This window comes from Rhinolophus sinicus, chromosome 2 (assembly GCF_057876585.1).
Source record: "Rhinolophus sinicus isolate RSI-liver-muscle chromosome 2, RSI-T2T, whole genome shotgun sequence".
Classification (NCBI taxonomy): Eukaryota; Metazoa; Chordata; class Mammalia; order Chiroptera; family Rhinolophidae; genus Rhinolophus; species Rhinolophus sinicus.
In genome coordinates, this window is record NC_142502.1 from 144,963,589 (window position 1) to 144,988,762 (window position 25,174).

Genomic DNA, 25,174 nt, shown 5'->3' on the forward strand with positions numbered 1-25,174 from the left:
CAAAATCCTATAATTTTAAATAAGTTGTTTTTACTGTTTGGCTCCTATTTTTAGTAAGGCAAGAGTATCTTCCTGTATTTTATGGCAAAATGTATCTTCCTGTATTTTATGGCAAAATTCCTGTATTTTCCTTAGAATGAATCTATTGGAGAGAGATTCCTGGGTCTAAGAGTATGAACTATCTGTACATCTAGAAATTTAAAAAAAATACATCTTAACAATTTTAAGCTGGCAAAACATAAACCTTTTTGTTCCCTTCTCTTCTTAGAAATCACCCCAAAATGAAAATCAAGAAGCAAAAATAATCTTCATCTTCAATGAAATTAAGTGATACATAAGACCTTTAGCTACAAATACCGAGGTCACAAACAGGGACAAAGGAGAGATCTGCAGAGGGAGAGAATGCCTCAGGGGTGGAGAGTAATGAAATGCAAGGGAAGAGTCCAGGAATAACACTGCAATTAAAATTAGAAAATCACTCTAGACCCTCTAAAATCTAATAATTAATAGGAGTTCCAGAAATAAAAGAGACAATAGAGGGAAGGTAACTGTCCATACAAGAGAACTGCCCAACACTGAAGAGCAGAAGTCTCCAGACTAAAAGGTCCTACCTAATGTTCAATCCAATGAATGAAAAAAGACTTTTATCAGGATATTCCATTGTGAAGTTTTGGAACAACAGCAACAAAAGATCTTCAATTATAAATTTAATGTGAGGATAGAATAAAATAAAATTTTATCTCCTATGTACCTTTTTTTCTCAGAAGGCTATTAGAGGATGTGCTCTACCAAAATGGGATGTAAGTGAAAGGAAATCCCCTAAACAACACGTGTTAAAGAGGCCTAGACTGAATCCATTCCAGATTGGAATAGGAAGAGGAGGACTCCAGGAAAAAATGGAATGGCCAGCCTGATGGGTTTGATCATAAGTAAAATTGTAATAACAGGCTAATGTTAGGGAAAGACTTAGAAAATGGACAAAGAGAGGCAATTCTTAACTCCAGGAAAAAGTTGAACCGTAAAGGAAATAGTGGCTAAGCAAGCAGTGAATGCTATTTACATGATTATAACGAAAATACCAAATAAAAATTTAACGAAAAACTGTAAGTATAGTGGAACGATAAAGGGAGGAGAATGGCAGATGTAAAATCTAAATTTTCATCTACCATACTATGAAGCCAAAAAACAGTATGTAAGATTGATTAGAATACTGACTTAGAAATCACAAAAAAAAAGAGCTAAAAAATGGAGAAGCAGGTTTTTAAAAAATGTCTGAGCACAACATGATTTTTAAAACTTCAACAATGTTTTAGAACCTTAATGCTTTAAGATAACCTTATAAATTACAACAGTTGAAACTAACACATACAGATGCTATCTGACAACTGTCTACTACTTACCCACTTTCAGCTAAGGCCTCTCTTGTTTTTATTGGCAAAGTGCTTGTATCCAGCAAGTGCTTCAGGGAAGTAACTTCCTCTTCAGTATCAGGAACAAATATGGAAGGAAAACACGCTTCGAAAATTCGCTCCAGGCGGTTTAGTAAAGCTGTCTGTATCAAAACACCCCCCAAAAGTTTATTTTCATTTCTCTAATTTTAATAATGTCATAATTTTATCACACACACACACACACACACACACACACACACACACACACCCTGTCCATTACTATGAGAGACGGAAACTACCAGTCAGGTACAGGAAACACTAAGTGAAGAAGCATAACTACTCATAGAACAGCTGTTTTAAATGATTAAATAATCATGGTGACAGAGTAGTGACAAACGTAGTTACAAGCCAAGCACCAAACCTGGTACTTTGTAAATCTTACTTTATTTAATTCATTAGAAAATTCTATAAAGAAGAAATTATTACCCAACTGTAAAGTGAGAAAGCTATCTCAAAGTCTGAATAATTTGTCCAAAGCAAAAGCAAAAACAAAACCAGACAGCATTCATATTCTTTCCACCACACTGGGACGCTTCTTACTACCATTCACATACTCTAGATTTAGGAACAATAAGATTGTCAAAGTATTATGCTATTATGGTTGAACAAACCTTTTTCCTGGGTATAAACATTTGAATTTTGAAAGCCTTTCAGAAATATCTCTGCTGTTAATAGAACAAACCAAAGTAGAAAAGAATGTCTCAATTTTTACTTAGAAATTCCATTTCTCCACTCTTCTATGGTATATATATATATATATATATATATATATATATATATATATATATATATATATATTTTTTTTTTTTTAAACGAGAAAACTGCCTTTCCTCCAAGCAAAGCCTGCATATTCCTATTTTCACCAAGAACACTGGCATTTTGGAGTACTTTCACTAATTAAAACCTGTTAGATTAATTTACTCTTTGGGGAGATACTACTAGGTTTATTCTACATATGCAACTGAAAATGACATTTATTTCCCTTTTCTTAACTGTATTTTAGATACATGTAAAATTGAGTAGTAGCTCAATTTACTACTTAAACACCAAATCGGAATACAAATTATTGTAAGTGAAAGCTTGTCTGAAGAATAAGTGTACTTCTAAAATGACACCCAGTGGATAAGAAAACGTCACACCATGGTGGTACTTCTCACCAAATAACACAAACAAGTTAACACTTGATTTCTGTTATTCAGTATAGTCAGGAAATAGGAAAATGAAAACCAAAAGGAAAATTTTTACGAACATATAATATTTTCCAAACTAAAATCTCTCTTTTGAAAGTAGTATCAGAGCGAAAAACTTAACACTGCATAATTAGTCTCAGGGTGCTCTACTGCTATCTCCACAAGTTACTTTACCACCTTCATTATGGTCATGTGTGTGATATGAGGAAAGTTCTCAGTATCAATTATGAAACCTAAAGAGTAGACTCAAGATCCCAAGGCTTGTGAAACTTGAGTGTGTCAAGGGGACCTACGCTTACGCACTTCAACAGGGAATGGGCAGACATTACTCTTAAAGGGATCAGATAACAATCTAATTGGAAACCTGAGGAGCGGTGGCATCTCCTGGGCAGGGAAGGTAAACAAAAACTCACATATGACCAAATTTTATTTCTCTGTAAGTTAAAACAGAATCTGGCATCCGCTTTGTTATCCTTTTAATGGGATAGAAAAAGTATTTATGAAATTAAGAAAGAAATGACCCTAAAACACATTCAATCACACGGGCAATATTACACATAACTACCAGGTCTTAGGGCACACCAGTGAGCAAATGCTTTCAATTAGTAGAAATAGAACATTATATTAACCTAATCACCTCAAGTTTTTACTTCTTCCCCAACCTTTTCTCATAAAGAATATAAATGACACAGAAATGTAAAAACAAAGTTCTGTATGTCTTTAGAATTAGGTATTACATTCAATGGCTTCAAATCTTTTGTTGAATAAAATAGACAATTTTTCTACGTAGGACTAGACACTAAATATTTTCGGCTTTGCAGGCCATCCGTAAACAAGTAAGTGTGGGTGTGTTCCAACGAAATTTCATTCACTAAGACAGGCAGCAGGACAGATTTGTCTTGCAAGCCATAGTTTGCCAACCTGAGGCAGAACAATAAATATTACATTGGTGCAAAAGTAATTGTGGTTTTTGCAATTTTTAACCTTTTAAACTGCAATTACTTTTGCACCAACCTAATAAATAACAAATAAAGATTCAAATTACCAGAGTCCACTAACCGAACAGTACCTCCCACCACAAGGAGGAACTCCTCAACAAGAAAGCAGCTAACAGAACAAAGATTTTGATAAAATTAAATTTCCTCTGACATAATACTTTTAAAAGTATATCAATTGCCAACCATCCACAAGACCAGTTTGATGGTAAAAAGGCATCCACTAAAAGGAGTTTCTTACTACCGTACTATCTTGTTCATGGTAATACATAATGTTAAATTTCATTTACTAGTAGTTAATTCCAGTAAGTAAATGGCTGATGTAATTATAACACTTGAACAATAAAGGGCTGTGGACTCAAGGGGCTGAGACTCAGTTTCTGGATTTATAAACTGGAAATTATCAGGGCCTACCTCACAGAGTTGACGATGAATTGAGAGGATTAAATACTCGGCACCTAATGTGTGCTCAAGATGTGGTTGCTTTTATCACTGCTATATTATCATATAGGTGATACATACAGACACAGTGGCCTGTTAGGGAATAAAAGTGTCAAACTAGGTTCAAATCTCTCTAAGGATGTTTCTCTATCACTATTTAGCATTCTAAATCATTATGAAAAAGACCTGTCTCAATTTATCAATTTCTACCATAGTATAATAGGAAATTAAATAATCCAAATCATCTCCAAAAACCTCTTAAGTTGGGAAAAAAGCACCTAATTATAAAATATCTTTAAGAGCTGCTTATATAAATAAAACCTGTTACTGCTACTACTTGTGGACTTTAAACTTTGGAAATTGGTGAACCTTTTGGTTGACCTACTGGCATTTATGACTTAAATCTTGATCATATTATGAAACACAACGTGTGAAAACCACACATTAGGTGTGTTTAAGAGTGCTTTACTTCCCAAGATGCACAATAAAGTTAAAAGTTAAAAAATGTGATGGAATATAGTCCAAGTAACTTGGTAAATAGAACAGGTACAAGAATATAACATAATGCTCAGAACAGAGATTAAACAACCTACCACAAGAACAGTTTTTCTGGTGACCAAGCAGACAGGTTTCTTTCAAGAAAACAGATTTTTCCAAAACAGATTATAATCAGACATTAAATTATTTAAAAAATCATTGTTATTTTAAGCATAAAATTTGAGACTGATAAAAGAAATTGAAAACTGTGATACTGGTAAAAGTTTTGAGTTTGTTTTAAAAAATTATTAAATAATTTTAACTTTTAAAATATATACAATTTTTTCTCAACACTATGAGCAAAGGACAGTTTAATACGCGCAACCTTAAACCAGATCAGTAATATAATTAATATCGCATCAAAATCAGAGACAACAATGTGAAATATTTAAACTTGGATTCATTCTGTGTGCATGAGTAAAAATGAACCTTATTTATATTACCCTGATTATATGAACTCTTGTTTCTATATAGAGTATATGTAGCTAGAATAGGAAATCTCCTCCTGGTTTTGATTAAGTGACGGTACTACCTAATTTTTTTAACTCCTTATGGCTCTCAGAAAAAGAAGATGTGCATTGAACAGTAATGCTTATTAACATGTCACAGTACATGTGGACTTATATTAGATGTAAAATTCCAAAAGATTACGTTTGTTGTTTGGGATTAGTGGTAAAGTCAGACTGGCTGAGCTGTTTCCCTAAGCAGGTAAGGCAGCTTATATAAAGCAGACAATATCAGTATAACCCAGTCCAGGAAAGTGAGGGCCTAACATCAGGAAAAGATCAAAAGACTTTCTCTGAAACACAGCTAAAAACTGCAAAAGCCTGTTATGGTGCATTGTGGTTTTTATTCAACACTTACATAGTGCTTACTACATACCAGGATGCTTTATAAATATGAGTTCATTTAAGCATCATAAGAACCATCTGAGGGAAGTATTAATAACATTATTACCCCCATTTTCTAGATGAGAAGGAGGGAGCACTAAGCGGTTAAGATAACTTGCCCACGGTCCCACGAACACTTCTGAAGCTGAATCCTCACCTAGGAAGTACACAGCTTCAGTCTGTGCTCTTAACCTCTACATTATGTTGTCATCAGAGCAGTTCTAAATTTAATTTATAAAAATCACAGGAGCTTTGAGTACAGGGTCTATATGCCTTATCTTGAATCTCCAGTACTGAGGTTCCTACATATAGTTGGTACAGGAATAGTAACTGTATCAATATGCGATAGATTTTTTTTTAAAGCACTTCAATTTTATTTAAGACTGCAGGGGGCATATTTGTTCTATTTACAAAAGCAAATCTTATTGTAAGCCATCTACATCATTTTTGTACACAGGTTGGATATATTTGTGTAATTATAACATGTGTAAATAGTAATAGCTGAATGCCTTTATGTACTAGGTACTATGTTTGATGCTCTACATATATTACTTGATAAATCTTCTTTAAAAAACCCCAGAAAGAGTAAGTATTTTTGTTTCCATGTTACAGATAAAGGAACTAAGGCTCAAGGAGATAAAGGTAACTAACCAGGCTGATATTGGTATGGTGCACAGTAAGGATTTGATCCAAAGCCCAACTCCAAAGCCTACTTTCTTTTCACCAAACCAAAAAGTGGTCTTTCAAACATTTCTCGCCATTAGATAAGGGACTGAACTGTTAATTGCTGAGGTGATGACCACACTTAAAAAAAGAAAATTATTTCATCTGACACTACAATTCATAGTTTCAACCAAGCAAATGTGTAAATTTTTACTAAAAAGTCAGTGCTGTACTCTAAATTAATGTGAGGATAACAAATAAGTGCATATACACTTAGCACAGTAAATATTTAACTGAAGTTACAAGGGTAACTAAATAAAATAATATTCACATCAATTACTTGAATTTTAAATGCCTTTGATTCCAAAGTCAAAGAGGAAAAATAGTCAGAGTTCAACCTTGAATTTAGAATTAGGAAAACTGGCGACTGAATACCAGTTTCTGTAACTGTCATATCCTTCAATTCGTACATATCTCAACTTCTAAGCCTGGCAAACAGCAGCACATTTAGCTATTAAACATTTTAAGAACTGGAGGTTCTGATAAATGTAGGGTTGGAAGTCAAATATTCCTCAAGGCAGGTGCCAGACTCCCTTTTGATTTTCTCTATTTGTGTCCTGTGCTAGGAAACCAAAGGAGGTTTGCTACTTGCACAGAATAGCACTTATGCTCAGAAGAGTTCCTACCTGTCAAAATTATTCTGAGAATGGAAACTAGTCCAAAGCAGTAGCTTTGGTCTTAAAATAGTACGATGGGTGAGTATCACAGCCAGAAGTAGGAGTACTCCCACACAAATTCTCATTACCTCTCTATTACTTTCCACTATTCACCAAAAAATTCAATTGGCAACACTATTTCTTGTACTTCTGAAGACCACTTTCCAATCTCATTTCTGAGATTACTTAGTAACAGTTAACATTTATTGAGCATGTATTATGGGCAAGAAAGACATTGTGCTAAGCACGTTCACGTGCACAATTTTATTTTCATAATAAGTTCCAAAGTAAGTACTTTCATTATTCTTCAAATCTGAGGTTCAGAGAAGTGACTACTGCAAGTTAGTGCTAAAATATGAACTGGAACCTACCAGCGGTTCCAGAGCCTTGCTTTTAAGCCCTATATTATACTCAAGACTAACTTACCCAGTAGGCACAGGGCGTAGGGCCTACAATAATTTTAGGGGTTCATGAAAATGTTTTAATATCTAATATTAATATACTCATCTTTATACCAATTTGTAAAATAAAATTTTAAATGTCTTTTATGGGGAAGCGGCTCACAAAAGTCCTATGTGACCTTGGCTATACGATTCCCCAAAGGTACACTGGCTTTTATAGCATTTCTCATGTAAAACATTTGTTTTCCTATCAGAGTCCTTACTACCTTGAATGTCTTTATATTTTTTTTTTTTTCAAACCAGATAGGATTTCGGGGAAAGCAAAAATGATTAACTACTCAATGATTTAATTCATCCATGGGGACACAAAGCATCATGAATTCATTTATACTCATTCCCAGTTGTGTCATATCTCTGCCTGTCATAACTCTATCTGAGGTCGAAGGAAGAAAGCCCTGGGGTATAAAAACAGCTATTTCCATTTTATCCACTTGTGCAAATAAATCATGTTATCTAATGCAGAGCTGCCCAATTAGTATGTCTCAGTCATAAATAGGTTACAAGTTTTCAAAAAATCTTGAAAGCTATATATAGACATATGGTGTTATTTGCCTCTTGTGATGGTTAACTTGACTGGGCCATAAGATGCCCAGACAATTGGTTAAACATTATTCTAGGTATGGCTGTGAAGGAGTTCCTAATGAGATTAACATTTGAATTGGTAGGCTGAATAAGCAGATTGTCTTAATATGAGTGGGCCTCACCCAATCACTGAAGACAGCTTAGCGAGTGCACATCTTGGGACTTCTCAGCCTCAGGTATGCCAACTCCTTATAGTCTTCCCTCACCCCCATTCCATCCATCCGTCATCCTCCTGGCTCTGTTTCTCTGGAGTCTCATTTAGTTTTCCAAAGGGGTGTGTAAGACCAGCACTTAGGGTCTTAGGCTCTGGTTCATATGCCACTCAAATGCATATCTTCTTTAAAGTATCTTGTATTTAAGGTAATTCCTAGAATTTCTTCAACATATTTCTAGTTAGTTTTCCTTTCTTCCTTAGGAACAGAAGTTGATTATTGTCAATAGCTTTAATATTGATAGCATTAGGTCTTGCTCTAAGTGGAAGTTTAAAAGAAACATAAAATCCACTGGGTAATTTATTCTTCCATTTAAGCGGATACCTTATGCCTCACCACCATTAAATATTAAGTAAGATATCAAATACAAACTACAATTGTACACTTATCAATCCTCAATTTCAAGCTATATAACAGTAACAAACTGTAATATTCACCATGCTCTAAAAAGATGCTTTGGCCCTTCTGCACAATTTCTGGATACATCTAATACAGTATTTCTATCTATTTTGGAATGAAAGTCCAGAATTTCAAGTTTTCTGAGGGAAAAGTAACAAAAGGAATTGCTATCGAAATACTTCAAGTAGGTAAAGAGGTATAAGGCCAAAATCTTAATTTCTTTCTTTTATAAAAAAATTGAGATATAATTGACAGATAACATTATATTAGTTTCAGGTATACAATGATTCAATATATGCATATATTGCAAGATGATCACCACAATAACTCTAGTTAACATTCATCACCACACAGTTACAAATTTGTCTTGTGATGAGAATTTTTAAGATCTACTCTCCTAGCAACTTTCAAGTATATAATAATACAGTGTTATTAACTAGAATCACCATGCTGTACATAACATCCCCAGGACTCATTTGTTTTATAATTTGAAAATTTATATCTTTTGACCACTTGATTTCTTTATTTTGTTGCTTACTTCTGCTTGTTATAAGCTTAAGTGTTCACCCACAGAAAGGAAAACTTGCATAAACCTTAGGCAGATGGTTAAATAAACAAAGGTGAAAATACAGGATAAGTTACACTCAATTTGAGGGTGCCGGTTTTCTGGTGAACAAAATAATAGCTTAATCTCAAAATAACATAACCCAAAGTATTAGTGATTCTCTTTTCTTGTGATACTCTTAATTTTTAAAGCTCTCAAAACAAATCTTCATTTAAAACATTTTCCCAGTAGCATTATCAATTAGATGGCTAATAAGAAAAAATGATTCACAGCTTCCTCTTCTACAGCCAATTAATATAAAAAAGATTACTCACTAATTACCTAAATTCTCAACTAATATCCAGAGCAGTATTTTTCAAATTTTACAAAAGCTCCAAGTTAAATGGAGTGCTTATGACATTATCTCCTTTACTATACATCTAAGAAAAAAGCATCTTGGCTGTTTCAATCAAGCTTTCTTTCTGGAACGTTAACAGGTTAAAAAAAAAAAAGGCAGAAAACTGTTAAAACAATATACATAATGGTCTTTTGGGGAAAAGGATTGCTTTGAAAGTAAGGAGGATTTCGTTTTTTGTTGTTGTCATTTTCTTTTGTTTTAAATCTTAGCCCCAAAAGTGAAGCCCAGTTTGGACCTCTTTCCAATTTGTACACAACAGGGATACCAATACTTTTCTCTTACAATTTATAAGAATGTTAACAAGACAATGAAATATACTGAACTCTGGGTTCTCAGAAAAAAATATTCACTGTAGAGGAAGAATATTTCTAAATAAATGGTCACGTATGCCTCTTACATCAAGGCTTGAATGCGATGAAGCTTGCTGGACCCACATCTGAGAATCAGTTTGACTAAGAACATTTTATTAGTTTGAAAGATTTCTTCTTCTTGGTTGATTTTTCCCTACTTAACAAATTATTACAATAATGCTGCAACAACTGATTGTCTCTTGACCCAAAGAAGATATATTTTATTAAAATGTTAAGATATCCTTTTGGTAGGCTGAAAAAAGAATAGCACTAAAAAATAGGGACCTGGGCAATGTCACATACCAAAAAGTCAAAGAAATTGCAAATGACCTACACCAATTGTCTGACTTCAAAAAACAAAGACTCATTCCCCATGTTTGTTTAACTGAATTAACAGTTCTCAATTCTCAGCCTCTCACAACATTCTGTTAAAGCAGAATTTGCACAAAACCACTTGATAGCAAGCGCTCTGTTCAGGACAGAGTTGTTGCATCCAGGTAAGACTGAACAGGAATAAATCATTTAAAATTTTACCATTAAAAAACCTAAAATTTACTGTCATTAATTATGTGAGGATTTCTGTGCTGTCCCCAACTTTGTAGCAACTAGTAGAAACATTTTTTTAAAATTAATAAATCTAATCTATAGGATTAGATTAATGTACTTTTCCAGAAGATTTAGGAAAAGGAAGAAACTGCAGGCCACAAGCCTCTTTCACAATAGCTGGATAAGAATGAAAGTCACTTTCAACTACTCGGTTACTTACTCAGCAGGCTTACCCATTTCCCTAACTCAACTTTCTTCCAAACTTCTCTTCCAGCCCTTCCAGCAGCTTCTCCTTTCCAATATCCACCTCCAAGTTCTGCTCATTTTACATAACCCATTCAGCAAAAATAAAAGCCTAAGGATTGAGCCAAATAAACCTCAGCAAATCTTATTAATGCATCTTGTCATATCTATACAGTTTTTGTTTTATTCTTAATGGAATCATAATACAAAATTCTTATTTTTCAGCTTTTTCCCATTCATTTTAAAATTTGTCATTTTATTTTATTTATTTGAAGTAGATATTACGTCCTTTTTACAGACAAATGAGCTCAGAAGTAACCTCTCCAAAATCATAAAGCTTGTAAGTGGCTGAGTCAAGATTCAAACTCAAATCTGTCAGTTATCGAACTATACATAAATAACTTCAATCATCTTGTATAATGCAAAAAATTCCTTTTTTTAAGTGGTCATATTTTTAAAAATTCACTACCTGATGTTAAAAATTCTAAGGCTATATATCAAAGATCTACTACCAGTATCACATTATACTCTAGTCAGATGAGACTAAATAGGGAAAGGAGTAAATCAAAACCAACAGTCTTTCTTTGTATTTTATAATTAACTCACCCCTTGTTTAAAATTGCAAGCTCTGCCTCAATAATAAATTCCTCATCAGATATAATACACATTAACCAAACCATGTAATAACTGAATTAACAAATTAAGGTATTCAGACACTCAAAGTCAAATGAAAAGTTATTAGCTATACACACCAACTGATAATACCATAATTTCGACAGTATCTTAATGTATCAAAGGTATCAAAGCAATGATGTATAACCATTTCAATTTACATTCAGACTTTGGAAATATTTCCAATTAAAAATGATTTGCTTAGCAAAAGATTACTAACTAGAGAAGCAGAGTTTGTAGATTCTGATTTTATTCTCAGTATCTTTAAAATAAGCCTGTGGACCAAGTGTTACACATATCAATTGCCAGTATAAAGCAGTTATTTCCAAGTGTTTCTCTTCCACACCCTGGGGTTGAGGAAAGGTAAAACTCAGCACAGGGTACAACGCTGGCTTGGGGAACAACCTGGGTATCACTTGTAGGGGCTATTTTATTTTAGGTCAAAATAAATCTTCTCTGAAAGAATTTGGACCAGAAAAGGATACAGTACAGGGCATGGGAGGTTTAAAAATATTCTCCTTGACATACCTACCCTAAGAAGAGTAACCATAAATGTGCACTTGCAAGAAATTATAAGCCAATAAATACAACCACAATAAGTCAACCCATGGCTGTTTCTTGTTCTAGGTCTAAACCTTCATCCATCTCACGCCCTCATCACACGTCTTTTAGAAGCTGTTAAGTTATGAGGTCCAAATCTGTTTTTTTCAAATTCTTTTCTATCCTTTAATTCCCTATAGCCTTCAGCACAGGCTGAGGTTTCAAATTCTGCTTGCTCTCTCCTGCAATCAAAACTGTACTTCAATTTCCTAGGTCTTTGAAGACAGAATTAAGAGACACTATTTTCTGAAGCTTAAAAAGAAGTCTTCTAAATCTCAGTTTAACCTTTTAAAATCACTGTAAAGGTAAAAACTGAAGGAATCACTGGAATACTTAATTAGCTAATTAATGAGTTTTTACATAAGCGATATTTATACTCATTAAAAAACTAAGTTGATGAATTTCTGTAAACATTAAAAAGCTCATTGAGATAAGGAAAAATCTTACCAAGCATTACTATAGGATTGTCTATTTAAGGTTTACCAAAGGGTTGTGAAAAATGTAACTAATCTGCAAATCAGGTAAGCATTACGTATCATAAAGAGACTCCTTTAACAGGTACCCAATTTGAAAATATTTTTTGAAAACCTAAATTAGAAGCCTCCACAGCAATTACTATATCATATAAAATGGAGTAAATCAGTAAATACCTGAACTGAAGTGGTTGTTTCCTGTAAATGGCCACCAGCAACTGCTCCTTTGGAAGTTGCTAAAGGAACACTGTGCGTTTTGGGGGTTCCCAGAGTATCAGTCTTTTCATCTGTCCTATGTGACTGCCAGGCTTCCTTTCGATGATGAGATTCAGTAGCCTGCTGGTCTCCAAAAGCAGCCCAAGAGCAACTATCTTTCTGCCCATCCTCAAAAGCATTCCAATCTACAACTTGACTGGGACCAGCTGAACTGAAGTCTGCAAAATCATCAGAGTCTTGAAAAGCACTGCAGTCATCTTGACTATTTGGCACAGAATCAAAATCTCCAAACTCACCTTCTTGCCCAGTTGTCAGTTTTGAAACAGGCTCAGAGCCTGTAGACTTCCTTGCCAACTTACATTCCTCTGATAAACTATCAGAAGTCAGTTTTTGGTCTGACTCGGTAAATGTAATCTCCTCTTGGCAAGAAACAGCATTCGTATCCCCAAATTCTCCAAAGTCATCACCTGATTCACTAAAATGTGGGAAGTGCTCTGAGGACTCTTCAAAAGTGACATCGCTCATTGACTCTTGAGTACCAGTAACAAAAGGTGGAGTTGTGCCACTGGCTGTGCCAAAGTCACCAAAATCATCCTCATTGGTATCGTTGCAAGTCACAAAGTCATTACTACTATCGGCATTTTTCATACTTATAGAATCATCCAAAACATTTTCTTCTGTAGGATCAATGCTGGGGCTTTGGGAATCAGTAAACTTTCTTTCTTCTTTGGAAGAACTAATTTCATCATCAGCATCAAGAGTTTTAGTAGCATCCATACATATGTCAGCACATTTAGTTGTAAATAAATCAAGTTTTCCCTCGGTTTTACATTGTTCTTTCCCACCGGCTTGTGAACTATCAGCTGAGTCTACCAAACTCCAAGCTGTTGACTGCACACCTGAATTTAAAAATTCATCCTGTTGCAATGTTGGAAGGCCTTGCTTTTCGGTGCTGAAACCTCTGTTCCTCTCCTTCGTGCTTATTTCTGAAACGCAAACCTCATCCTCTCCATCAGTGTCCCCTTTATCATCAAAGCTTCTACCCAAAGATGCTTCTTTTACAGAATTCAGTTCATTGACTCTATTGATTTTATTATTTTCCTGAATGGTTAGTGCTTCTCTGTCATTTAAAACTGTACATCCTATTTCTTCTAGTTGTATCCTTTCCTTTTTGGAAAATGTGGCAAAATCTGCAAATTCCTCAGCAGGACTCTGTGCACAGTCTAAATTACACTCAGTACTAAGAGTGCTGAGAGGCTTTTTTCCCTTTGCATTGGCTACAGTGCCCAGATCATCTGTTCCCTGAGGATTTACAGTTTCCAATACCGCAAACCCATTCGTTAGAATCTCCAGACAAGGAGGCTTTTCACCATTGCAGCTCTCTAACTGCTTGTTCTGAGGAACAACATTCAGATCAGTTCTAAAATCTCCTGGCGAGACAGTTTCAGGTGTTCCAACATTCTGCTTCTGCTCCACTCCTTTCTTTAAGTCTCCTGGACTTTCTACGCCGTCAATGGAAGTATCTAAAGTTTTAGATGAAGTGATTTCTTTGCTGGTGGTAGAGAGTAAAACATTAGACTGTCCTTTCACAGAAGAAAGTTCAGCAGTGATATCCTTATCATTACCATTTTTAATGGATTTAAAGCTTGTAAGGCTATCGACATTTTCCGAGAAATCATGAATTGGCATAAAATGGTTTGAAGGTACAAACTCTTCCTTGGGACGAGTATAATCTGGTGTATCAAAATCAACAAACCCTACGCCAGAAGGGCTAACTTCTGAAAACCCACCAAATTCCCCAAATTCATCGTCATCCTCATCCTCGGCTCCGTTGTCTAGAGGTGGTGGGGATGAAGAGTACATTCGAATGATGTCTGGTTCCATTCTTCAGTTGCTCTCAAATAATTAATTTACACCTGAAAAAAAAAAGACATTTTTTGGATGAGACAAATTACATATAACAAGATGTTTCAAAATTCTCTAAGCTACTTCAAAACAATGCAAATTCACAGTTGTCTGTCTTGTATCTTTTGAACTATTTTTCTCGTAGTTGAGATTACTTTTCATAGCTATCATAATATGCCAAAAAAAATTTCTCTCTTCTAGTGTACTCGTATGTTTCCAAGGGCATGGGTAGTCCATTACTAAATTTGGGGATTCCAGAAAATTTCCAATAAACACTTACAAAAGTACATTTACAAAATTCTCTCTTGGGGCACTTGCTTGTTCTCTTAAGCTCTCTTTCCAGTTCACGGGGGAGTCAGGGCTTGCCTTACCGATTTGTGTGAGTTCTTTACAAATAAAAGATATGACAATTTTATCTCTAATAATTGCTATAAATATTTTCCTCATTTTGCTTTTCAATGTTTATTTCTGACCCAACTTGATTTTGTTTTTGTTTTAATAGACTTTATTTTTTTAGAGCAGTTTTACGTTCACAGCAATATAGCAGAAGGTACAAAGAATTCCCATATACCCTGTGCCATAGACTCCTCTGCTATGAACACCTTCCACCTAAGTAGTATATTGGTTACAATTCATGAACCATTATTACCCCAAGTCCATAGTTTACATTAGGGTCGCTCTTGGTGTTGTACAATCTATGGGCTTGGGCGAATGTATCGTGACATGTATCCACCATTACAGTATCATAGAGCAATGTCACTGCCCTAAACATCCTCCATGTTCCACTGACTCATTCCTCCCTCTCGCCTGACCCTGGCAACCACTGACCTTTTCAGTGTGTCTATAGTTTTGCCTTTTCCAAAAGGTCATATAATTGGAATCTTACAGTATGGAAGTAGCCTGTACATACTGTTTGGGTTGGCTTCTTTCACTTAGTAATATGCATCTAAGGTTCCCCTATGTCTTTTCATGGATTGATAGCTCATTTCTTTTTAGCATGGAACAATATTCCACTGTCTGCATGTACCACTGTTTCTTTAATTTTTTTTATAACACTCAATTTTGAAATCATTTAGGACTCACAGGAAGTTGCAAAAAGTTATCATGTATATTCCACATAATAATATTGTAAATAATAGCACACGATCAAACCAGGAAACTGACATCAGTAAGTACAACACTAATAACTCTTCTAAAGGCCTTGTTTAAATTTCACCAGGTTTGTTGTGTGTGTGTGTGTGTGTGTGGTGTAGTTCTATGAATTTTTATCACAAGTAGATTAGATTTGAATAATCAGCACAGTTGGGGTAAGAACTGTCACAAAAACAGTTCAATAATATTCATCAAAATAAAGCAACTCCTTTGTGTTACTCCTTAATATTAACAGTCACATCCTCCCCTAAACCCTAACTCTTGGCAACCACTGATCTAGTCTCCATCATTATAATTGTTTCTTCAAGAGTGTTCTATAAATGGAATCACACAATATGAAACCTTTGAAGTTGGTTCCTTTCAGTCAGCTCCATACCCTAGAATGTTGTGTGTATCAAAAGTTCATTCCTTTTTACTGCTAAGTAGCATTCCATTGTATAGATGCACCACGGTTTGTTTCTCCATGTACTCCATGTAGGACACTTGGGTTGTTTTCTGTATTTTACAATTACAAATAAATGCTATGAACATTTATGTACATACAGGTTTTATGTGAACATGAGTTTTCATTTCTCTACATAAATACCCAGGAGTGGGAATGCTGCGTCACATGGTAAGTGTATCTTAACACTATAAGACATGGCCAAGCTGTTTTCCCAAATTAATTTTTAAGGGGTCAAATCAACTGAAGAAATGAAGAAAAGTCTTTAGCAATTTTCTTCATTATTTTGCTATTATATAAGACTAAGATTTAACAGTATTTAGTTTTATTTTCTTTTTTTAGAGCTTTTTTTAACATTTAATTTTTAATACTAGAATTTACTTTAGTGTATGATCAAAAATAAGGATCTAAGTAAAAATTTTTTCTTAAATAGCCAAGCAAGGATCATAATCTCATTTATAGAATAATCTTTCCCATACCTATTAGTTTATCATATCTTCCTTTTTATACATTTAATTCTTAAATGGAGTCCATGTCTGGGTTATTCTGTTCCTCTGTACTAAACAGTCAAAAGTGCCAAAGGATAGACTAACGTTAAAAGCAAAGGGAGGATTATCAACCAAAGTCCTAGAATAAAGTCAGCCCCAATACAATGAATTGACATCTCCTGCAAGTCATAACTGCCAAATTAGACACATGAAGAAATTGTTTACTACAAAATTCAACCAGTTTTGCAAGCTAAAAAGAAAAAAATCCCTTTCTTCCAATTCTCAGAATAAAACTTCGTAAGATCTTCCAGTTTTAGGGAGAAGGTACCTTAGAAACCATATTAATTTAGAGATAAGGAAAATGGGGCCTACTAGTGATCAACTTTGCCAAAGGTCATACAGCTGGTTAGTAGAGAATGGCTTCAGAATTTTGAAAAGGGTATTTGGGGTCAATGACTGGTCAGTTGCTGAGAGTTACTTGAAAGAAATGAGCAAGTCAGGAGAAAAGTAAGAAACCCCATTGTAATATATCTACCTTAAATTGTGTTTCTTATGAAATCAGCATCATAAAGAAGGAAATAACTGCTTTAGTTTTTAGATACCTTCTTTTCTGCTGCTGATTTAAAGAGCAGAGGAAAAAAAACAGTAAAAGATACATATGAACCCTATTTTCTTCCCTTGTCCCGATAACCCCTTGTAAAGTTTAGTGTACAAGGTAATTTGACCCCTAACAGCTTCCCTGTAATTATGAAGTTCCTATTTTTAGAAAATATTCTGATTGTTAATGAGTGTGGAGAAATGGACACTTGCACACACATACTGCTGGTGTGTAAATTGCTGTAAAGCTTCCAGAAGGCAATCTGTCTATCCTATGCAAACTTTTTTTTTTTAAAGTAAAACAAAATGCTCCAAAGGGATTACTTAAACAAATTATGCTATAGCCTTATAATGCAATAGCATACTGTGTAGCCATTAATACAATGATTTTTTAAAAAAAATTAAAAGCATTCATAATTAGGGGAACATGTCAAAAGGACACAAAAGCCAGCTCCAAGTGGTTAAACAGTGCACACCTTCAGCATCAAAATAAAGATAATGATTATAACCTGCTGAATAAAATAATAAACTATCAGTCCTCACAGATACAAACATGTAAGTGAATAAGCTGAAAGTTAGATGAGGAACAGGATATTGCATACCTCCCCACAACATACTTAATTACAAAGGGAAAATGGGTAACTTTATAGTGGTGACGCCTGACACTTAATCAAGTGATCCAAGTGAACATCATTAGCATGGGAATATCGAAATCATGCATCACTTGATAAAGGTGCAATGAGAACGTTCTACAGGATCACTTCTGGACTATTCCTGCCAAAAATACATAACGTGTATTGAGTCATGATGAAACTTCAGACCAACTCAAATTGAGACAGTCTACAAAACAATGGGCCTGTAATCTTCAAAAGCATCAATGTCATTAAAGTTAAGGAAAAGCTGAAGAACTGTTCCAGATTGAAAATGATTAAAGAGACATGGCAAGTAAATGCAGCACTTGATTCTCAACTGCCTTCCTTCTCTATAAAGGTCTTAATTGGGACGATTGTGAAACTTGAATACAGTCTAAGGATCAGCTAGCAGCAATGTACTGATGCTAATTTCTTGATTTTGATGGTAGTATCATGGTTATGTAAGAGAAATGTCCTTGGTTGTAAGAAACACACTAAAATCTTTGGGAGAGATGGGGCATTGGGTTGGTAACAGTCTCAAATTGTTCCAGAAAAAAACTTGTTTGTATTGAACTTGAAACTTATGTTTGTGACTATTTCAAAATGAAACAAATTAAAAACATTCAAGGAAATTTATGTTTGCACTTAAATATGCATGTTTTACAATAAACATGTGTTACTTTCACAATAACAATACCTTATTTTTTCAATTGTGGCAAAATATATATAACATGAAGTTTAACATTTTAACCGTTTTTAAGTGTACAGTTCAGTGGCATTACGTACATTCACACTGTTGTTCAATCATTATATGTTGTTCAATCATTATAACCATTCATCTCTAGAACTTTTTTTTAATCTTCCAATAACTGCCCCCAACCCCACCAGCTCCTGCAACTACCATTCTGCTTTTTCTCTGAATTTGACTATTCTAGGTACTTCATATAAGTGCAATCATATAGTATCTATCCTTTGATGACTGGCTTATTTCACTTAGCATAATGTCCTCAAGGTTCATAAATGTTGTAGCATGTCAGAATTTCACCCTTTTCAAGGTTGAATGTTATTCCATCGTATGTATACAAACTATTATCTATTGATGGATAGTTGGGTTGCTTCTACCTTTTGGCTATCGTGCATAATGCTGCTGTAAACATGGGTATACAACATATCTTATTTTTTTTAATTTTCAACTTTGAAATACTAATAGACTAACAGAAAGTTGCAAAAACAGATCTGTGCACCCTTCACCCAGCTCCCCCTAATGGAGACATCTTATATAGCTCTAGTACAATACTGTGTTTCTCCGAAAATAAGACCTAGCAGGACAATTAGCTCTAATATGTCTTTTGGAGCAAAAATTAATATAAGACCCTGTCTTATTTTACTACAAGACCGGATCTTATAGTAAAATAAGAACAGGTATAACATAACAACATAACATAACATAACATAACATAACACCGGGTCTTGTATTAATTTTTGCTCCAAAAGACGCATTAGAGCTGATTGTTCGGCTAGGTCTTATTTTCAGGGAAACACGGTAGCAGAACTGTAAATTGACCTTATTGGTACATTACTATTAGACTACAGATATTCAGTTTTCATCATTTAAAAAAACAACTTGCATTCATTTGTGTTTGTGTGTAGTTCTGTTCAATTTATCTCATGTACAGCTCTGTGTAACTACCACCACTATCAGGATTGAGAAGCGCCCTTTTCCCTGCCCCATCACTGTCCCTGTCACACCTTAGGAAGATACCCTTGTCCCTTAGGGAAAAGAAGCGCCCTTTTCCCTGCCCCATCACTGTCCCTGGGTAACCTAGTATGTTCTCCATCTCCATAGTTTTGTCATTTTAAGAGTGTTATGCAAATAGAATCATACAGTATGTAACATTTTGAGGTTAATTTTTTTCACTCAGTATAATGCCCTCAAGGTCCACTTGATTGTTGCATGTATCAATAAGTCAATTATTTTTATTGTTGAGTAGTATTCCACTGTACAGATATACCAGTTTGTTCGACCATTCACCAATTAAAAGATACACAGGTGTTTCCAGTATTTTATTATTATGAATAGTATATACCACAGTGCCAAAAATATGTATACACATGATTTGTATTCATCTTTTGTTATTAGTATATATTATTACAATTTTAATACAGATTTTCCCTTCCTTAAAATGTGTATACATTTTTTTTGGCACCCTCTGTATAGTACATTAACAATATATATACTAATAGTATATTAAACTAGTATATATAATAAAGATGCTAAGAATATTTATGTACAGGTTTTTGTACGTACAGTTCTTGTTTCTCTGGGTTAAATGCCCAAAAATGTGTTTACTGGGTCCTATGGTAGGTGCCTGTTTAGTTTTGTAAAAAACTGCCGAACATTTTCCTGAGAGCTAGATCATTTTGCATTCCCATAACACTGTATTTTTGAAGAACCTGTGGTGTTTGTTTTTAGTAGAATCTGTTCATGGTTAACCTACTGCTTTTTCTAAAACTTTTCATGTTTGAAAAATAAAATATTTTATTGGTTCTAGGCCTATTTCAAACTCTGATGTCATGGAAAATACAAAGATCTGAATCAGGAACTTTATGACCTAACCAACGACACAGAGAGAAGTCTTTATCCCTGTCACACCTTAGGAAGATACCCTCTCTTTTTCTCCTTCTGGGTGCAACAGGCTCTATTAGCCTACAGGACTATGAACATTTCCACATTTCTCAAAACTGTATCACCTACTGATGGGAAGAACTTGGGCTCACATTCCCTTTCAGTAGGTCTTGGCACTGGCCCAATTCACCCTTCAGAAACCTAAGACTGCCACTCCCAAGTTTCAGCCAAGAATGCCAAACAGCCAGTGTGGAGGAGGCCTGAAACTTTCTAGAAAATTCTTTGGTGTCCAGGCCAATTCAGTGACATTTGTTAATTGAAGTATTATATATATATGCTAAATTTACCTATTAAGTTTGACTTAGACAAATCTACTTTTTTTTCATATAGAAAATGTGGATTTTAAATAGCTATTCCTACTTAACAGGAAAAAGAAAAGGGGATAGATGAGTTAATTTAATACTGTGCCTGGCACATAGCAACCTCAGTAAATGTTTCTTTATCGTTCTTAATGAGCTACTTAGTCCATGCCACAATGAGTCCTGTAACTTCTTTATAACCTGATCAAGCACGTGTGAGTGTGGGGGGCAGGGGGATGTGATCAACTTGCTATTTTTATGTCTGCTTATTCTAAGACTTAGTGAGGGGAGTACATAAATAATGGAGCTATCCAGAAAAGAAACGAGCCACAGTATACACAAATAGTAGACAAGAGGCTCTCGTGACTGAGGAGTAAATAGAATACCTTAAAGGTAGTCAGAGCACGGAGATAAGAGAATTTGTATAGCCCTCCTGTATGTTGGAGATTTGTCCATGGGAAATCACATCCTTACAAAAAGACTGGGGGACAATATAGCCTTTAATAAATGGTGCTGGATCAACTGCATATTCACACAGGGGGGAAATAAATCTTTGATTCTATCTAACATATTACACAGAAATCAGCTCCAGATAACTTGCAGATTGTAGGCCTAAATGTGAAAGGTAAAACAATCAACCTTCTAGAAGATAATTTCAGAGGTTATTTTCATAACCTTAGGGAAAGCAAGATAATTTAACCAAGAAACAGAAAGGACTAATCATAAAAGAAATACTGATAAACTGGACTTCCTTAAGATTAAAAACTTGTATTCATCAAAAGATCAACATTAAGTGAGTCAAAAGGCAAGCACCGCCTGGGAGAAGATATTTGTAATACATATAACTGTCAAAGTACTCATATCCGGAATATGTAAAGAATTCCTACAAATCAATGCAAGACAACCAAATAAAAAATGGACAAAATATTTGAACAGGAATTTCACAAAAGAGGATATCCAAAGGCCAACAGGCATATGAACAGTTATCAGGGAAATGCACGTTAAAACCATAGTAAGACACCCTACACACTCACCAGAATGGTTAAAATGAAAAGAAAACAATTTTAACCATAGCCACTGATGGCAAAGATGAGGAGCAACTGGGATTCTCACACTTTAATGGTGGGAGTGTGAACAAGTATACACATTTGGAGAACCGTTTGGCAGTATCTACCAGAACTGTACCAGGCATACACCCCACAAAAGTGAGGACATATATGCACTGAGAGACATGTACATGACTGTTTATGACAACTTCATTCTTAACTAAAAGTTACCCAAATGTTCATGAACAGGATGGCTAAAATAAATCATGGTATATACAAACAATGAGATACATGGCAATGAAATGAATTCTTACTACAGGAAACAACGATGACTATCACAGACATAATGTGTGAAAAAAGCCAGATAAACACGCACATACATACCGTATGATTCCATTTCTATGAAGTACAAAACAGGCAAAACTAATACACGGTGGTAATTCAGAAGAGTGGTTACCTATAGGGGGTCACGTTCTGACAGGAAGGCAACAAAGAAGAGCCTGCTGGATGCCAATAATGTTACTATCTCTTGACCTGGGCAGTAGTTACATGAGCACATACATTTGTAAAATTCATCCTGCTGTACACTTAAGATTTGTGCATTTTGCTGTATATATGTTATACATCAATAAAAAAATGTTTCTCAGAAAATCAACATACTTAAACTAAAAACAATTACATTACAAGTGAATAAATATATGGCCATGGTTATAAATATACCATTCTATTACGTAAGGTTTGCTTATTTATACTTTGCCTTGTTCTGGGATTTAAGGCAATATATGTATGTCTGAAATGGCAGTGTGGTATAGGGGAAAGATCTTGGACTTAGAGTCAAACAGATCCTAAATTCAGATTCCAGTTTCACCATTCACTAACTATGTAAGTTTGGCCTCTCTGAGCTTCAGTTTCCTACATATAAAAATGAGCTAGCAGGGGCGGCCGGTTAGCTCAGTTGGTTAGAGTGCGTTGCTACTAACATGAAGGTTGCCAGTTTGATTCCTGCATGGGCCACTCTGAGCTGTGCCCTCTTTAAAAAAAAAAAAAAAGGGCGGGGGAGGGGCAGCTAGCAGTTAAATGCTGTTGTGAGAATTACAGAAAACAGACTTTCAGTACCTGGCACATTCTGTGCACTCACCAAGTTATCAACTACCATCACATTTTAACTTTCACCAAGTCTGTAGCTCAAATCATAATCTACCCTTAACAAAATCTAAGCCAATGTTTGCTTAGTTGGTACAAACATTCACATGACTCTGCATATACTTTAAAAGGTCACTAAAAGAAAAAGCCATTTAAGAAAAATATTACTCACCATACTAAAGATACATCAAGTTGACTTTATTGCTAATTTCTGTAACTAATCCCTAGAAACTAGGAAACAATGCCTAAGGTTGAAGGACTGACACCATAACATCCGAACCAACTCAAGGGACTAGTCTGTTAAAAGACCGATGTTTTGAAGTGGAACTGGATAATGTAACACAGAAGTTCTCACCAGTACCTTGCAGTAAACTGGCTGTAGGTCCTATCCAGATAAAGGAAAGACCATAAGAATAAAGGCTTCTAAGGCGCCTGGCTGGGATGGCAAGGATTCTACATATTGTTCTAAGACACAGAGGCCCTCTAGGAATTTCTAAAAATCAAACATTGAAGAGTTGCTTCCAGACAAGCTGAAAACTCACCAGAGAAACGCCTACTTTTTCACAGAGCACCAACCCAGCAGCACCAATGTGTACATCAACTTCCAAGGCCAGATTAACACACCTAAATTACACAATCCGGCTTTACTGATGACCCTTCACTCTAGACCTATTTTTATAGGGACTGGGAGGGTGTGTGAGTGTGGTTGAGAACACAAGCAGGAAGAATGGTGGTAAGAAAATGGAAAAGAAAGACAAACAACTGTATCTGAAGTTATGCTACTGATAGAAATAGTACCGTGTTTCCCTGAAAATAAGACCCAGCTGGACAATCAGCTCTAATGCGTCTTTTAGAGCAAAAATTAATATAAGATCTGGTCTTATTTTACTGTAATATAAGACTGGGTATAACATAACACTGAGTCTTTATAATGTAATATAATACAATACAACACAATTAATATAATGTAATATATAATATAATATAATATAATATAATATAATATAATATAATACCGGGCCTTATATTAATTTTTGCTCCAAAAGATGCATTAGAGCTGATTGTCCGGCTAGGTCTTATTTTTGGGGAAAGACAGTACAAATCACACAAGCTAGTTTTATTTAATGGCTCACAAAAAAAATTTCTACCTTTTTAACACAGCATGTTTGAGGTTTATAATTAATCATGTTAAAAAAGAAAAATATCTGTATTTTCTTCAGAAAAATGCATGAAAATGTTACATAAGCAATTAATATCAATTTGCATTACAAACATTGCTTGCTATTGCAGTAGTTCAAATTATTCAAATCTTTACTGTAATATCCTCATGAGAGTTTTAAGATTCTATCAAAATGTACTCTCAATGAATCTGCCCAGCCTACATTCCTTGCCTAAGAATTATCTTGTCATAAAGAAACAGAAGAACCCTTCTCCTGAGCCATATGAAGATTCAGATTTTAGTTAACTTCTTGGTTTTCAATACTTCTAGAGATGACTTGAATCATGATGTCGAAAAAAGTTTCATGTCTCTAAAATTTAAAATCTACAAAAATGGTAACTTTTATTTTCTCTTTTTGAGTGCTTTGTTCTCAGCATATTAGCTCAATGGCGTCCAAAACAACAGCGAGAGCCACTACAAAATAAATGCTTTTCAGTAAAGAATTGAGAAAGATTTTATAGTTGTTTGTTTTTAGGACTATCATCCTTCCTTTCAAGAGAGGCTGAAAACTTTAAGGCTACTTAATCAAACATCCACAATCCCAAAGCTGAATATTTTTAAGAGATCTCATAAGCCCTTTGATTTGTCAATTTAAAAACAAAAGCCCAAGACATCATAGATATCAACTGTATTAATATGTCACAATGTCCTCAGCTGCACAATATGCAGTATTATTTAAAACATGTTACGAAATAGTATATTCCACCTGCATTCATTCTCTGCTTACACCAATAACAAATTAATATTTATTCAGCACTTACTATGTGTCCATACTATGTATGTTGAAAGGTATTCATGAATTATCTCATTTAGTCCTCACACTAGCTATGAGGTAGGAATTATTATCATCATTTTACAGATGAAGAAATAAAAGCTTAAAGAGGTTAAAGAAAAAGCTCATGGTGGTATAACTGGTGGTATAACTAGTAAGTGGTGAATCAGTCACAAGCCAATAGAATTTTTGAA

General features: G+C 34.7%; 1 protein-coding gene across 4 annotated transcripts in view; it reads right to left on the reverse strand.

Moving 5' to 3' along the window:
* Positions 1 to 25,174, reverse strand: part of AFTPH (aftiphilin) — a 63,362-nt gene that overhangs the window by 22,445 nt on the left and 15,743 nt on the right. For all 4 annotated transcript variants that reach the window (XM_019718019.3, XM_019718002.3, XM_074332062.2 and 1 more), the window contains 2 exons: positions 12,561 to 14,515; positions 1,401 to 1,552 (listed from right to left, as the gene is read on the reverse strand). In XM_019718019.3, coding sequence (XP_019573578.2) covers positions 1,401 to 1,552; positions 12,561 to 14,483 — 2,075 coding nt within the window. In that variant the 5' untranslated portion in view covers positions 14,484 to 14,515. The remainder of the gene's footprint in view (positions 1 to 1,400; positions 1,553 to 12,560; positions 14,516 to 25,174) is intronic.